At 34.9% G+C, this 18,372-nt stretch overlaps 1 protein-coding gene across 1 annotated transcript in view; it reads right to left on the bottom strand.

The window, feature by feature from the left end:
* enpep (glutamyl aminopeptidase) overlaps nucleotides 1–18,372 on the bottom strand; it is a 58,241-nt gene that overhangs the window by 18,636 nt on the left and 21,233 nt on the right. The window contains exons 2-9 of the mRNA XM_088923594.1: nucleotides 17,350–17,491; nucleotides 16,690–16,821; nucleotides 9,016–9,136; nucleotides 6,892–7,046; nucleotides 4,764–4,877; nucleotides 2,471–2,605; nucleotides 1,583–1,648; nucleotides 821–886 (exon numbers count right to left, since the gene is read on the bottom strand). Of these exons, the coding sequence (XP_088779720.1) occupies nucleotides 821–886; nucleotides 1,583–1,648; nucleotides 2,471–2,605; nucleotides 4,764–4,877; nucleotides 6,892–7,046; nucleotides 9,016–9,136; nucleotides 16,690–16,821; nucleotides 17,350–17,491 (931 nt within the window). The remainder of the gene's footprint in view (nucleotides 1–820; nucleotides 887–1,582; nucleotides 1,649–2,470; nucleotides 2,606–4,763; nucleotides 4,878–6,891; nucleotides 7,047–9,015; nucleotides 9,137–16,689; nucleotides 16,822–17,349; nucleotides 17,492–18,372) is intronic.

Below are 18,372 nucleotides of genomic sequence, written 5' to 3'. Positions count from 1 at the left end.
CTAGATTTAATTTTATCTGGCTTTTACTCTACCTAAATAGACAAAATTGTTGTTTTATACTGGTAATATACGACTGATATTCCAAAAGAGGAATACGTTTCTTTAGGAAGCAGACTGACCATATTTACCATAAAGTAGTAATGTTTTACATACAGTATGGGGAAAAATGTCAATGGTTAACTGTTATGTTTGTTTCTCTGAGTCTCTCTGAGAACCTCTTAGTCTGCTGTTATGACTAAGAGATAAAAGGGTTCAGGTAGGAAAAAAGAAATACTTGAATATTTTTATTCTCCCTGTGCAAGTGTATTCTTTTTGCCCCAAAACAAATTCCCTTTTTAAAAATTCATATAAGAGCTATGACTTTAAAAGTTTACAGGTATAAAGAATATATGAAATGTGACAGGTATTCTCTTTTGCAAAATCCTAATTCCTTCAATCAGTTTATGAGAATTCTATCATTAACCATTTCAGCATTGTTCAAAGGACATTATGTTTGTTTCTCAGGACTTGTATCTAAGGATCTAGTGAAAAAAATATTTTCATACAAAGAATGTCTCAGTCTTGTGTCGTATTTGATTTTGCTTTCCTTGTTTAGTTTTGGCATTATATGAAGCAGAATACATGTTTATATGTTATAAGGAAGTTGCAAGGAAAATACAGTGCATGCATTTCGAATTAATGCACATAGACACAAATGAAGAAAAAGATGTAGTATTGTGCACTATACACCTGAAGTTTTGTCAGACAGGAAGGATAAAATGCATGGTATGGGGAGCAGAAAACAAAAATGCTTTTTAGAGAAATATATACATAGACACACCTCAGCTAGGGATCTCCAGAAGTCTGTTGTTTTTGCATTCTGAAAATGGTACGTCTGCAAATATTTCTGAAAATAAAAGGAATATCAAACATTACTAACCTTTAACCAGTTGTATTCAAGTACTGTATTACTCTGATTTTTGTAATATGTCTTCTAAACTGAGAGGCATTTAAAACAGAACACATTATTATGGTTTTAATATTTCTGGAAAGGTATATATTCATTAAAAAAATCATTCATTTAATTTCCAAAGAATCATTATATGAAAGGGTACATTTAATCTTAGTCTCTTTGGCCTTTGTTACACATCATATGCAGTATAGTGTAATGTTCTCCAGATTAGGAAATGTGTGCATGATTATGGTGATGATCACATATTACAGCACCTGTGAGCATGGATACAAAAAACCCCCAGCAAAATATGCAGTAATAATGGCTGTACCAAAATGACAGAACTGTCTCAAAGTAGAAGGTAAAAGTCAACTGTCTATTTAACTATTGTATTTAATTATCGTGGCTCTCCGGGACCAGAGGTAGAAACTGGTGTTTTAGAAAGTACTCCCAGAATTTCCCTCTATATCCGTAGATACTGTATGGCTGATTATAACTCCACATTATTAAAGAGCACACTATCAAGCATCAAGTTGTATAAGCTGAAGACAAGTTGAAAGTTTAAAGATATAGGTGTTGGAGTAATATTTCTCTTGAAACTGCTTCATTTCTGAGCATTTCTGAACCCCAAACCGATTATGCTGCACCCACCTGGCATCCCTCCTGAAACTTATCTGGACCCATCCAGTCCTCCAACATTCTCAGGATTGATGCTCCCTGTGGATGACACGATTGACAATTGTATTAATAATCCTCAAAAACGTAAATGCTCCTTTTTTAATTAAAAACCTGAAAAGCCATCTTTACCTCACCATGTATATACCCGTATTTAATATGTTAATGTATGTGTACGTACAGAGACACATAAAATCCAAAAAACAACATAAAAAACATGTAAGAATAAATGTTAGGATTGAAAAGATTTATCCACTGAAAATTGTCATTGTCTAAAAGGTAAACTAACCTTATTGTCCAGATAAAATATATGCTAAATAGTTCTTTATGTGTTTTCATTTTAATAATAGAAGTAATAATGTTATTAGAAGTAGCACTTGTATTAGTGGTATTGACCTTGGTAGTAGCCAGCACAACATTCAAAGATATAAATGTGTACTGATACACTTAATCCAACAGAGGGCACCATTTTAGCAAAACAGACCAAATTTTGAGACGATCCATTTTTGACAGAGGTCCTCTGGCATTTCTTTGGTTAAGTAACACTTATAAGACAATTAATTCTACAAACAATTACTAGTGAAGGACACTGGTAACAAATATGAAGCATTAAAAGTAACAATAATCTCAAGGATTTTCAATGAACAAAATATGCCTCTATAATGCAAGTGAAAGAGGTAAGTTAAATGAAAAAATCCAGAACATTTTCTGAGGGAAAGTCTGTAAGAACTGTAATTGTCAGTTTACAGGAATAAATAAGATTGTCAAAGCTTTTTTCAGTTCACATTCACATATTTAATACTACTATCGACAGCAACAATGCTAATATACTGTAGTTAGTGGTTGAAACAGTAGACAGAGCACCTTGCTGTAAGATATTCCATCAAAGACAGATGTAATTTCAGCTGGACTTGACACATCCACAATAATTGGGTGAGAGGAAAGCAGGGCATCATCCACCATGACTGGTAAAACATCGTCGATGAGCATTATATCACGCTGGAAAATAAAAACAGGAGATGTACTACAGCACTTCGTGTACATTATATAGTTCTTATTACAAGTACAACACATTACAGATAAAAATCACAGGCATCGTAAGGATTCTCTGATTAACCTCCATTGCATCAAAACAGGACCTTGCATTTTTTTTTAGACCCTGGCACAGTTCTTACATATTGTTGCTTTAAAACTTGCCATCATTACATTTTGAAGTATCAATTAATATTTGATTATGTACACAACCTACTCTACACATTCAAAGCAAAAACAACAAAAAATAAGTAAATAGATAATTAACTGGAAAGAGAAATGGAAAAGTCATTATTGCTATTATTGCCTTTACTATGACAACCCTATAATAATTTAGATGTGTAAAAAGCCTTTAGAAAGTTACATACTTAATTTAGTGACCTGTTTACAGTATGTATATGCAATATTAGTGGTTTACATTACTTCGGAATAAATACATCTGTCTCTGTAAAGCTTTTCAGTAAGGTACTGAATGTCAAGCAAAGATTTAACCATGAGTCTAAGGGGCTTTCAGAACAACTCATGGATAAAGCTGTAGAACTGCACAGACCAAGATAATGATATAAACAAATTCAGACATTGAATAAACTTTGAGCTCAGTGAAGTCGATGATAAAGAAATGGAAGGTATATAGTACTAAACAGACAAAACCTAGTGCAAACTGTCTCTCCAAACTGAGGAGCCTACCAAGGCTTTGAAAAAGCTGCAGACTTCAATGACTGAGATGGGAGAATATGTCTATGAGTCTATGAGTCAAAGCTGGCATATGGCAGAGTGATAAGAAGGAAGCCTTTACTGAACAAGAAAATATCTCAAATGAAAAAAGAAGTGATACAGCAAATGTGGCAAAATGTGAATAACTTGAAAACGTTATATTTAGTACAAAACACTGGATCCCTTTGTCTACACCATCTCTACTGTCAAGTATGGAGGCGGCAAATAAATGTTATGGGACTGCTTCTCTTCAGTAGTGACTGGGAAGCTTGTCAAGACTGAGGGGAAAATGAATGGAGCAAAGTACAGGAAAATCATAGAGGAAAACCTGCTTAATCAGCTGAAGACTTAAAACTGGCATAAAAATTTCACTTTCTCCAGTAAAAGACCTGTTTTGAATCTTGCTGAGAATCAGGGAAAGCCATGAAAATTGCTGCTCATTTACAAACTCCAAGCAACCTGAGAGAGCTTGAGCAAATCTGCCAAGAAGAATGGGCAAAAACAGCACTAAGCCAGTGTGTAAAGCTGGGTAGAGAAAACTCTGTGGCTGTATTTGCTGCCAAAGGTGCTCTGACTAAATAGTGAGTGCACATATCTGAATAATAATGCAATCTGCATATTTCAGTTTTTCCCTTTGGTTTCTGTGGACATTTACTGTAACATTTACTAAAATCGTACAATGTAATATTATGTTATAATATTATGCCCGATGAAGGTTCCACAGCCGAAACGTTGTGTTTTCTTTCTTCTCTTTTCAGCATGGAATAAACCTATTACTTGTTCCTTTGCAGCCTACGCATGCTGACGCAGCTACCCACCTGAACTAATGTAATATTATACTATAACAAGTGGCAAGGATAACTCATCTGTTATTTCAAAGGGTGATGTACATGTATCTTCATGTCCATAGCTTTGTCCCATGGTGAAAATCTCTGTACCTTTTCCCAAATACAGTAAATATATAGTACACTACTCTTCTAGTCAACGTTCCAATAAAGCTATGTCAACTTTTCTGTTGGAGAAATGAGGCATTCAGAGGATGTTTACTCTAAATCAGGAATACAAATAATTAACAAATAATGAGTTGTTAGCATAACAACCAAACTAATTACTTACTATATACATATCAGATAACTGGGATAATAAAAACTGCTAGCCTGTTCAAAAGAACATTAAAGTACTGGTTCTATAATATACAGCATTTGTTTCATGTAAATTTAGGAATTACTAGAATATGCATTTATTCTCATGGAACATGTGTTCAGTCTTTTGAAATCGATTCTTTTTTACGGGTGTGACTCACATGTCTTGGTATAAAGATACTGATATTGGATGAATCATACAGTGTATTACACAAACAAATATACAGAATATTTTTAATGTATGCTTCAAATAAAACTTAAAAACTTACCATTTGCCAATCAGGTTCAGCTTTGTTGACACCAATGTATTCAAAAAAACTGGCAAATCCTTCATTAAGCCACAGATCATCCCACCAATTCATTGTCACTATGTTCCCGAACCACTGCGGTAAAACAGTTGTGAAAAAATTACTGGACCATATAAAGTAATTTCTTTTATCTTCTTTCTAATGTCCATTGTTTTTTAAAACAAATTAAAATATAATCTTTATTCAAGACACATTGAAATTCATTGTATAGACACTAAAATTATTAGTCTTAAATATAAATGTAACATTTTACAATTCAAATGCATTCTTATCTACTTAGGAACAATACTAAATTAGGAGAAATGCATGAGTGATCAATTCAGAATAGCACTGTGGTTTTATGAGTAGATGACAACTACTCATCACACTGGTAGATAACAATTATTGGGTACTAAGGACTGATTGGTTTATTGATGTTTGTATAAAGGGCTAATGCAACAATATGATATCAAGAAAATGGAGGCAAAATATATATTTCATGAGGCTGTGGGTAGCACTGCAAAGATACAGTATGTACAGTAAATGTCAGATTTGGAGATCAAACAAGTGCACAGTGTCCTGTTACTGTTCTAGTAATGAGGATAAGTCTTCTATAGATCAGTGGGTGTCAGTCTTGATCCTGCAGTACCCATATCCAAATCCTGTTGGATTTTGATCCATTAGGGCCCTTCATCACCACTGCTAATTGTTACCTGTAACTGATCTACTTGCTAGTTCATACTTTTTCTTTCTGCTCTCAGCTCTTGGTTTAAAAAACACCCACGTTAAAGTGTGTTATTCCTAATAACTTCAGCACAGAGAATTGTATGCAGTCTCTCCTGAACATGCTAATTAAGAATATGCTCCCTTATGTCAGACTAAACAGCTCTTAATAATCGATCAAGCAATTAATGATGAACAAATACTGATGGGAATGACACTAACAGACTGCTCTCACAATGATGCAGAATTTTTCCTTCTGCTGAATTCTAATTGCTCATATTTTTTGCTAGCACCAGGGCAGTTCTAAAACTCACTAATTGGTAAAGGATTCATACCATTTAAAAATCTAATTTAAAAATAAGACCCCCAATAGAAAACTGAAAGAAATCACTATGTGAGTAATAACAGAGGTAGAGCAGAACTACAACCTCACTGGGGTTACCAAGTACCAGAACTGACAACTGATGTTCTGGGGTATTTTTGAAAACATGGCCTGTGTGCAGAAAAAAGCCTAAACAAGCTAACAGATCAGTTAGTAGAGGCAAATAGCACTGGTACTTAAGCACCCAGTTGAAATATAAACCAGGAGACACATAGGGTACTAAAAGACCAAGACAGAGAACCACTGCTCTGTATCATAAGAGATCTGCAAAGCTTTTAAAGAAAGAATGGGCAAAAAACATATTTTTTGACTTTTCAAAAATATTTTTGTAAAACACTAAGAATTATTTTAATTCTAATACTCATCATTGTTTGCTAACTACAGCAAGTTGAAAATAGCTCACAGGTGAATACCCCGTATGTACAACATGTCACATAACCCTGTGACAGAACTGCTGTCTGGAAAGTCTAAATATTCACATGTGCTCCCATGAATTCATGCCATTTGCTGGGTACATGCTCTCTTCTGTCCTTCAGGTTCCAAACAAATGAAGAACTGGGGGCTCACCACAGTTCCAACAAATTGGCAAACAATCGGTCTGTGTACTCCAACTGCCATTAGGTCTCATCAACTGCAGCTACTAACATCACTTGCCCAAAACTTTCAAATTAAAAGAAATAAAAAAACAGAGGTACTGTAACTAGGGTGTGTTACAGTTTTAAGTCCTATCATATTCAGAGTTATCGGTTTGGGGTAAATCATTAGTTATTCTGTTGATGTTGAATCACTAGTGTGTCTGTAAGTAGGCAGGTTTGTTGTTTATGCATTTCTTGGGTAGGCAGAAATTTGGTCCAGCTCTACTCTATGGTCTATGAATATGTGTGAAACTGCTGTTTTCAATAACAAAAATTTGAGTAACACTTTCAATGAGAGTCTTTTACAAAATGTTACCTATTTATGGAAATGGAATGTGATTTGCTACAGCTTTAAATGTATTTGTTTTACCTGATGAACAAGCTCGTGGGAAATAACACTGGCTACTCTTTGCTTGTTGTATGATGATGACTCATTTTGGTCATACAACAAATTGGTTTCCCTGTAGGTGATCAGTCCCCAATTTTCCATGGCTCCCGTGCCAAAATCAGGGATCGCAATCTTGTCTGAAAAACAATAGCCATAACATGTCAAATAAAATAGAAAAACAACAGAAAAAATGTACCACCCTTCTTTCCATTTTTCTTTACTACAGTGAGCTCCAAATTACTTCTCTTACCCTTAAAGCTTCAGCTATTCTTATTTAATAAGCAAAATAGCTCCATATCTCTAGCAATAAGCAGAGCTCTATGGTAAAGCTAATCAAATATTGAACTTGACAATTAATCTGATTTTTGATAGAACCCATTATTACAAGGACAATTCAATGAACTTCTAAGTTCTAATTTTTCAGTGTCCTGGGTATATGAGGATGTGCAGAGATCAGATGGTGGCAAGTCTACAAAAATAATATGAAGCAAGTTCATAGAGAGGTTATCATAGGAGTTTCAACAGTTGATTTGTTTTTAAAATAATCATAAGCTTTTCACAATGCAGTCAACACAATGTGTTCTAGTGGCATTTATGAGAAATAAAACATTTTAAACATTTTAAATTACTTATTAACCTTTCACAGTTATGACTTAGAAAATATAATTTAGCAAACTTATCATGATATACAATAACAATGAAATGTATGAATTAGAATTTAAAACTTCCCCAGAAACTATTTGACCGTTACAATATCCCCTACATTTTGAAATTGACGCTGGTTTGGTTGTACTGGATAGCACAAGATCATCAATCAGGTATGTTTTATAAAACTGGTAAGAAATAATCAGTTTAATTAAAGTGTTTAGTTCATTGGCAAGAAGCACAGAAACATAATATTCCAACATCATTTTCTAAAATTGCGCAACTCATAGATTAAATATGGCACAATTATAAAAGTGATTTGTATTGATTGACTATAGTTTTGATGGATAAATAGCATACATTGTATTGTTTAAATAGAAAAATACATAGACCAGACCAGATTACTAAAAACATTGTGCAGTGCTGTAGGAATTTAAATTCTCAGGATTTAATGTACTGTTGGCCAGAAGTGGGCTGCATCCATCTTTCAGGCCAGTAGACCAGGTTCAAGGATATTTTGTAGTCTGTGACCTACCCTTTTGTTTGAAACAAACCCATTTACGCAATTTTTCAACACTTTGAAAACACTAAAATACATTGATGCTAATGTTTAGAACTTTGATCCTATCACAAATATTTGAAAACAAATGGACAAGATAACACATTCTGGTTTGTTTGAAACACACTATGGACATATTCCAAAATGGCTGGGCAACACTCCCACTGGGCTATGCACACTAACCAACAAAATCATCACCATGGAGCTATTGAAGGTCATCACATTCCTGCCGTCCCAAAAATTAGTTTTGACATCTAAATTCAAAGACTGAAGTTTAAGTTGTATAATAAAAATAAGTTGCGTGGCTTTCAGCTTTTGTCTTTTATGTATCTATTGTTATTCAGCTTTAGTATAATGTTCAATATGTGTGTTCCATCACATCATCATACACCACAACACCAGCATGTGACTTGTGTTTGGCCTCTGCTCTTTGGAAGAAGAACTCCTGCTTACTCCTGCTTCTGTTACCCAGAAGTATAAACTTAACATTTGGAAAAATAATGTACTGGATTGTACTGGTAAAGGATGTACCAGAAATATTTCTGACTGCTAATGTTAAGTCACCTTAGGAAACACAACATTCCTATATTCAATATTAAGCAGTCTATACTTAAAATTAATGATTGATTGCTGGTAGAATCAATAGCACAAACCACTTGTGGTTCCAGTAATAAACACTGAGAAACCCTGGATTAAGCAGTTTATATTTCATTTGCTTAAGAGATGCTTAGAGGTGAGGTGAAAGCCATTTTCTGTCTTTATTTTGAAGTGATGAAAAACAAAAATGAAATCTCCCGGAAAGGACTTTTGGTATGGGATATTAACTTACATCATCATCAGCATATAATATTTTAAATGGAAAAAAGATGGAGAGATGACAAATTAGAACTACAAAAAATTACCTAGCTTAGGAAGGGAGTAGTTCATGTTGAAATAATTTTCAAAATAGTCGAAGATTTCCTTGGTTACATTGGCAGCATATTCTGCTGTGTGTCTCTGCTCAGGCTGGACATAAATTCGCAGCTGAAAGAAAAGCAGAAAGTTTCAGTGTCTGAAATGAAATGCACAGATTGTAACTACCAACATTAAAGCAACAAGAAACACTTTATGTACTGTAATTCATTCCAACAAGGAACATACAGTATACATTGACAAATCTGTCTGTTTCATAACATAAACGTTCATTAATTGTTTACTGAGGTAATTGTTTTGTACAGCTCCTAAAAAGACAATTGCCAGCCCAGATGCAAGAAAACAGTATCATATTAGGTCATTAATACATTGTATAACACTGAATAAAAGCTTCACTTATGAAACTAGACCTTTAAAGTCGTTGTGTTGTAGAAACAACAGATCAAAATATCTGTGGTAAAGGTTCTAAAACCTCATGAATTAACATGATACATGGAAATAAAACATCATGTTACATTATACCATGTACCATGTACCAAACCAGGTACTCCTTACAGAAATCAGGAATTCTAAAATGGCTTCAATAAATAAAGCAATTTTTCAATTGACGTAGAAACTAATAGTTGTTATATTGGTGGATGGGACCTGGGGTGCTAACTGTGAAGAGTTTGTATGTTCTCCCTATGTTTGCATGAATTTCCTCTGAGTGCTCCAGTTTCCTCCCACAGTCAAACAGCATACTGGTAGGTTAATTGGCTTCTGGTAAGACAGGCCCTGGTGTGAGTGTGTCTGTTTGTGTGTGCCCAGGGATGGACTGGCATTCCATCCAGGGTGTGCCTTGCCTTTCACATATTGCTTGTTGAGATAGGCTCCACCTCCCTGTAAGGAGTTTTTTCTCAGTTCAGCTGGACTGCCTAGATGAATAAATTAAACTATACTTCAGAATGAATATTGTATATGCGTGGTGGAGTGAATATAATTCCATAGAAGTTAAGAAACAATACATTTTGATGATCCAGGAGGTTGAAGTGGTTCAGAATGAAGCACTTCTTTTTCCTTATGTTACCAGTAAATTTTGACATACACCTGTGTTGTGAAAGATGTACAGTAATAAATGACTAAAATCCTTTAAAACCACCTAACACTACGTACTGTCAGAATTGTGTCCCAGATTGACCTGGGCTAGCAGCAAGATGAAAAGATTAGAACCGTGCTTGTCTTGTCTCTGCTGGGGTACAGAGCCTGACACAACCAGGTTCAAACAAGGTTAAGATTTTGTAGAAAGATCTGTAATGTGGCCACCATGAAGCCAAGCATTGTTCTAAAGTGTGAGCTTGAAGCAATCAAGCACAGGCAATCATGCATGACATTCATCTGCTGGGTGGGGAGCATGACCAAAGAGTCAAGGCAAATATCTAGAAACACCATGCATTGAGAGAGCAAGAGGGCACTCTTCACCCAATGGACCATGAGACACAGCAAATAGTGTGTGTAATTCTCTATGATAGTGTTAAAGTCTATGAGTGTAAATTAGTCCTTACTTTTGACTAATTTTTGCACTTTTGACTGGAGTAGCTGGTGTATGTTCAACATACAACTGTAAGAATATATTAAAGAGAGCTGGTGTTTGGACACATGCCTTTTTCACTACATTGCAGGTATGAAAGGCCTCAAATATTGTCCTATTGTAGGGGTAGTGTTGCTCATATTCTCAATTAATGAGAATATCATGTTCAATAGTCTTTGGAGGTATCAAATTAATGGCAGCAATTTAAAGAGTTAACCTCTGAACACAAGATCGAAGGCCTTGACAAGGTAAATTAATGCACTATAAAGTGGTCACATCTGCTCAAAATATTTCTCCTGCAACACATTCAGCAAAAAGGCCATATCAGTTTTAGATCTTCCATCTCTAAAGCCCAAATAAAGGAGGCTCCAAACTTTTTCAGTGTACATTTGACCTCTACTTTTTACTATGCCTCTTGCACACTGACACCAAAGTCATATAGTCTTGCTTTGAAAGAAAAAAAGAAGGAAATATTTCAACTCAATTCCTGTTAGGCTGCACTCAGACGGCTGCCAATCAAAAAGAGGAAAAAATCTGCAACATTTATTGCAGTATTGGTATTACCAAGACTAATAGAAGAACAGTGAAGTAAATAAACGGAAGGAATCTAACAATCCAGGAAAAGGACTTTGGGAGATATGGCTTAGTTTGACTGGATAATTTTGTTATACCTGCTCAGTGGATAGGCAGGGGATGGAGGGGAAAACTATTGTCAAAAACAATCATTGTATTATGTATGGAAATCTTTTATAAGTTCTAATGCATATGCAAAACTCACTCTCCTCAACACAATATGTATGGTAACTGAGAAAAATGTTCTAAAGTATAAAACTGCTTGTAAATAAAGGGCGCAGAGCATTAGAAGAAAATTAGGCATTTTTCCATATTTCTGCTTATTCTCTTGAAATGGCGTTTTTCTTAACAAATTAAAACTTAATTCTAACCTTTCCTAAACTGCAGCGTGAATTCTTGCAGGCCTACAAAGTGATGATATAGACTGCCAAGGTCAGCATGACAAGAGAATGCTACTGCTTTAGCCAAATTACTGCCTGGTGTGGCATAACCCGTTATACAGGAAATGAGTTAAATTTGATTTATTTATCAATACAGGATGTAATGCTATTGATTTAGCCAAACTATTGACGTTCAGCACTCATTCAGATAACGTTTCTCAGTTTAATTCATAAATCTTGAACATTCTTGATGTACATTTTTCTTTGGTACATCTTTTAGTTTAAGTTTAGCAAGGTCAAGCTTTTTAAACTTTTATATTTTTCAATTTTGTTCATTAATTAATTTTTTTGAAAAACATTAATAATTATGAACTTTACTATTGAAAATAGGAATAACCTTGCTTCCCGGGAGTGCCTGTGGCCTGTGTATCCAAACCAGCTGTGGTGTTACATTATCTCAGCTTAACACACACATCATCAACAAATGTGTTACTCTTCTGTTGAATCAATTTGGACAGCAAGTACTGTAAAAATGATTAAATTAATGGCTAAAATGCAAGAAAAAAATCTGAATTTATAGTTTTTTATATTTTTAGTTATGAAAATCTTATGCCAACAAAGAATACACATTTACGGGGGGGGGGGGTGAGAAATACAGTACTATTTGTTGAATATACCCTCAGTGAAAGAGGGTTCCTTATTTCCAATCCATTTATGTTGAATTCTAATTTAGAGCCAAGGAGGAAATAAAGATCAGCAAGTTTAATTCAGCATGGCTGTATGGGGATTTGGGTGAATAATTCTTTGGCTTTCACTAAAGTTATTTCAGTATTCTAGAATCCAATTTATTCACAATTGACTTAAAGAAAAACAGTAGACTTGTGTACAGTGCTTTTCACTAGAAATGACCTTCATATATCTTCAACTATCCTTCATATACATACTGTATATGTTATCCATGCTATTTTAATTTTAAGTTTAGTAGTCATACATGTGCCTTACAGAACTTGTTTGGCTTTTGTTATTCAGTGTCTTAGATTGTAGATGTATTTGAAAAAAAATTTCTACTTTCATTTCAAATTTTTCAAAGTGTTTTTTATTATAACTATCAAAGAACGATCAGACCCAAAGCAATATTAGACTGGTGGTATATTGAAAATACTAACATTATAATTATATTAATATGAGTCACAGTGGACTAGGATGGAAAAGTAAAATGAAATCAGACAGATGGATTGAGAAATATTAAAGAGAGAAATATTATGGTAAAAATGTGTACCTATCAGTATTATCAGTATTTAACAATCCATTATCTTGCATATTTTTAGAGCTTTTTGCTTCCAGGTGAGATCTGCTCCCAGTTTTCTGAAAATAACTGTAATGTCCTATGGATGTAAATCTAGCAACAAATTATGTTATATGTGGGAAAGAGTGTAGAACACAGGACATAAGTTTTATTTTCAGTAAGATATGACTGTATTGCATATGCTATGGTTAAAAATAAGAACAACTTATCCATAAACATAAAACATATTAAACATGCTAAAATGTTATTTTTTCTATAAGTCTTATTGCACACTTACTTGTTGTTTTCCATCTGTCATATCCCTTTGGATAGCAAGTGCCAGAGCACTCTGACAGAGCAGCTGTGAACAGCTGCAGGAAGCTCTTGGGAGATGAAGCTCTGGGGGGTTTTATTGTAGATTGGAGCTGGACAATATTAATTGTAAAAGCCTGGTTGCTAGGTTGCAGAGCAAGACTATACAAAAATATAAGGGCCACAGACTTTAAGTAGTAGTGTTTACACATGTGACATTCAAATTTAAAAAGAACATAAATTCCTAATAATGTTTTAGCTTTCAGTAGTAATTACAACCTACAAGCCCAAAAATGGAAGAGATTTTTATATTGCAAACTAGCTGTTATACAGAGAAAACAAGTCAAAAGAGTGAGAGCTATAGTATGAAATAAGCCTCTCAGAATGAAAGGAAGTGCGTTTTTGGATGTCCACAAGAAATAAGAGCACACAAGCCTTATCAATGTTGGACTATCTTAAGACTTAATCCTAATGTTTGTTAACTCAAATGCATGAGTTGTAATTTCTGATCCTAGATCTCCCAGTTGCTTGGAGGTCATCAGTTAGAATAGTACAGTCTCCATTCTAATAAAAAAGTAAGCTCAACTCTATGAAGCACAATGAAGAATCTCTCTATCTCCCTTTATTTTTCAAAGAGCTCACAGTAGTATCATTTTATACTCTAGCACTTACACCTACAGTATGTGAGGTGTAACTTACCTTGGGCTTACTAAAGAATCGCCACCATGTCTCTCCTTCTCTGGCTAATGTCTGAGAGGCAAAACAAATTTTGCTCAGGTGGAAATGGACTCTAAATCTTGTTATTTTTTTATTTGTGTGCTTGCTTCTGATTAGAAACTTGTCCCTTTGTAGTTAATGTTCTGAATATATAGGATGGGTATGGCATTGTAGACACAGTGCATAAAATGGTCAATGTGTTTGTGAGTGAGATCTGTAAGCTGAATAAAAGGTTAATTTTATGTCTCGAGCACAGGAGCTAACATATGGTTGCCAATGTTCTTTACCTTCTTTTTTGTTTTTGATTTAAAAAAACTGCCCTTTACTTTTAACCTGCTTCTTTCTACCTTTGTACTTCAACCATTTTCATTGAAAATTGGAGATATTTCTAGACGTAGAGGTCATGAGGTTGGCTATGAATCTGATCCATCATTTCCATTACCTATTTCATTTCTTTGATCAGCTGTTTTTTTCTCTCCATTGTTTACATTGCCTATAAAACCACTAGATTTGATTAGTTAGATTGCCATGCCCAAAGATGAATTTCGCCAGGTCATCAAGGTTACACCCCATGCTCTTACAGATAGTTCCACATGCTCTTTATTAACCAATGGTCAGAAATTCCATTTAAAATGTCATCTGTTATGTTCTCGTCCTACAGCAAAATGTCTTATAAAAAACATATGATCAGTTACAAACAAGAGTTGACTCAACCTGTTTGGTGGTTAGTAGTTTAACTTATTCAAGAATTTCATCCATTCATTTCTTGTTTTACCAAACTTCAACAACATGTCTGGGTAACTTGCTCTACACCCCCACAATAAAAAGCTGATCGGGGAGATGAGAGATCTTATTCAGAAACCACTGACACAACTCTTTCCTCTCTCTTATACAGGGGAAATACCAAGGAACTGGTGAATCACTAAAGTATTACCCACCCTTTAATGAGTGAGGAAACTGAAACAAGTAATGATATAACACTGGCTCCTCAAAGGGTGGTGCCTTCACCAAAAAGGAGTGAACATTTTAGACATTTTTGCCATTACCAAGATGGCCAACCGGAGTTGTTAATCACAAAATGGAGACTGCAAGCAGACTGCCGAACAGGCAAAGGAGAGGCAGTCAGTCAGGCAAATATGAGGACACGATACTCTGTGTGAAACTGTGACTAGTAGGGGAAGATTCTGTGTGATTATGACCTGGATAGCGTTAAAGATAACAGAGCCTGTGTGGGACACACAATGGTCTGTTTTCATTTATACTTGTAAGCAGCTTAGCTGTGCAGGTAATAGATAGGGAGTGTACATCAGTTTAGGCAGCAAAAAAGCCAGGTGTTTGTTTAGTTGTTGTTTTGCCTTATTATGATTGGTGTATTTTTTCACTTTGTAAACAAAAGAGCACTATTTGGAGCCTGATGTTCTGCATTCTGGGTGTATCTATTGGTTTGGACCTGCCTATTTTGAAAGCCCTGTTGGTACCTGCCCTTTGCAGCATCACAAGTCAGATAAGGTTTAAGGTTCTCATATAAGTTAATGGAAACGATTAAATTGAAACTAAACTAGAGGCCCATATATTGTAAATAATACACTGGGAAATTCTCACGACCACCAGCCAGCGGAGATCATCTTGCAAAAGAACTAACCAGTACCAGCAGCAGGTTAATAATAACAAGCACCGCCGCACGTGTTAATCCATCAGCACACTCTCTACCGTGTGGCGACCAGCACTTTTTAAACCATCCTAACCCGCTTCCCACTGCTCGGAATTGAGTGTACTCCCTGAGAGCTCTACCTGGTGATTACTAAACCTTGTGTTAGACCAACCATGTACAGACCAGTAGCTTCTAAGAACTGACAAGATCAAGCTAGATGGTGCTTGTTTGTGAGATGAAAGTAGTGCTCTTACTGTCTATAAATAGTGATTGCTCTTTTCTGTTCTGTGCTGCTCACAATATTTGATATTTCTACAACCATGCAAAATATATTAAATTAGCAGAAGAAAATTAATAGGGGGATAAGTACTACCAGTACCTATTTTTTCAGTAAATGAATTATCAACACTGCATTTGAACCACATTTCAGCAAGATAGTGACACAAAGTGCAGGTTTAAAGATACTCTGGAGTGTCTTCTATGAAAGTGTATTTCCTTGGGTGGTCAGTTTCCAAATGTGAATACCATTGAGAATTTGACTTAAACATTTCTGTCTAGAAGTGTTACCCAAGCAACTTGGGAGTGCTTGAGCAAACCTGCCAAGAAGAATACACAAAAATGTGTCAAGCTAGTGTGCATAGCTGGCAAAGACTTATTATTATTATGATTATTTTACAAGGCACTGCATATAATCTGTTAAACACTAGATATAATTGGAGAATTTTCTTCATTAACCATTCACTAATTTATTTATTTTTGTACAGTATATAAGGGCCTGGGGGTGGCACAGTGGTTAGCATGGCTGCTTTGTGTGGTTCGATTCCCGGTGTGCTATCTGTGTGAAGTTTGTATGTTCTCCCTGTGTTCATGTAGGTTCTCTCCCACAGTCCAAAGCCATACTTGTAGATCAGTTGGCTTCTGATAAAATTGCTTGAGTGTTTTTGTTTGTGTGTTTGTCTTTGTGTTCCCTGTGATGGACTAGCATCCCATTGCAAATGTTGCTTGCCAGGATAGGCTCCGTCTCTCCCTTGAACCTGTATGTGACTCTCATAGAAAATGGATGGATATAAGGCCATAGGTTTGCTGTTGAATAATGATAACCAACAATACAAATAACTTTCTTTTTTCATTTATACACTGAGAAAACCTTATTTTGAAAACAGTAAAAAGAATACTCACAGGAACTCCTTGTGCGGATATCTTTTCCACATAATCAAACTGATGGACAGCGAAACATACCAAGTAAGTACTCATTGGAACAGACTCCTGAAAAGTTGTTTTTGTCAAGCCATTCTGAAGGGGTGTGGTACTCTGAAAATTAAAATAACATTCCAAGTTATTGAGGACCTCATTTTCTTATTTTAGGATTTAAGTTAAATAACAACAGGGCAAGATACATTGTGTTTCAAGGCTAGTGGAAAAAGTAATGTCATTAGGCCTTAAAATCAAAACTTTGTTTCTTTAATTAGAAAACGTTTACTTCTTTATAAGACTCACTCCTTTGTGGTATCTTTATATATAACTCCGTGGACAGGGTACTATTAAATCTTCCAATTCTGGCACATAATATGCCTATAATACATTATAATATAAATATATAGAATCTGCCTATAATATGTTGATGAATTATATTTTTCTTCTCTTCTGAAATTTATGACTGGAGTTTTTTTAAATTATTCATTAGTAAAGATGTGCAAAACCTTAATGAAATAAATAGCCATTGTAATATATATTTTGTCCTTTTCTTTATAATGTTAAATTTCAACTGAAGGAATATTAATTTTAAGAACCTGCTGATTCTCATCACATGTTGATTCTCTCACATATTACAGGTATTACCTCTTCTGGCATATTGGACAGAGCTTTGTAGGAGCTATCATGTGTTATGGAAATTTTGTAAGTTGCTTTTTTGTTGGGCTCATCAAAACAAGGAAATGATTTCCGAGCATCTGTGGGTTCATGGTCCGTTGCAGCTATCTTCCTAAAAATGAAAATAAAAATCAAATGAAAAAACGAAAACAAAATTATGTATAAATAAAGAGAATTCCCACACAAAACTAAGCACATTTGATGTAGTTTTTTATGTTATGCAATATATATCATGCAACAGAAAGCAGACATAAACAAAATAGAATATAGGGGCCTGAGTATGCTTATGGTGCAGCATAACAGTGGTGCAGTGGTTAGCATTACAGCCTTGCACTTAGGCCCTGGGTTCAATTCCAGACCTGGAATCTGTGTGGAATTTGAATATCATCCCTGTGTTTGTGTGGGTTTTGTCTAGGAGCTCTAGTTTCCTCCCACAGTCTATAGATCAGTCCATAGAGTTAACTTGCCTTGTATCCATTGCTTTCTAGGTTAGGCTCTGGCTCTCCCACAACTGTGTTTAATAAAGCAGTGACTGTGTTTGACAAAGCAGTTAGAAAATGGATGGATTTTGTTCGTACTATTTGGTTTGAAGCTAACATTCACGGACAAACATAATATTTATGTGGTGGACACAGTTGGGATGTGAATATTGGACAATATCAGTGCAATTTGAGTTCCTAATTTTATTCTGGCAAGACCCTGTTCCAGTAATTTCTTTCAGTAATGACTATATTTTGACATGGAAATAAAGCAGAAAGGCAAAATATTTAATGAGTCTAAAAGGATCTCCTAAAATCATCTTAATAGTACATGTTTGTGAGAATTACATTACCTTTTGAAATTCTTTTCCACAAGGCTTGGTCCAACATACCTCTTCAGAGATATTTAAAAGTGATAGATGGGTTCTTTATTTATATTTTGTATCACAGATAAAGTAACACAAATTTAACATTTGTATTTTTATTAACAAGTCTGTAACTGTGATGATAGTAA

Source organism: Atractosteus spatula, chromosome 1 (genome assembly GCF_055471065.1).
Source record: "Atractosteus spatula isolate fAtrSpa1 chromosome 1, fAtrSpa1.hap1, whole genome shotgun sequence".
In the NCBI taxonomy this organism is placed as follows: Eukaryota; Metazoa; Chordata; class Actinopteri; order Semionotiformes; family Lepisosteidae; genus Atractosteus; species Atractosteus spatula.
Note: the sequence above shows the minus strand (reverse complement) of the source record. Positions and strands in the feature narration are given on the sequence as shown.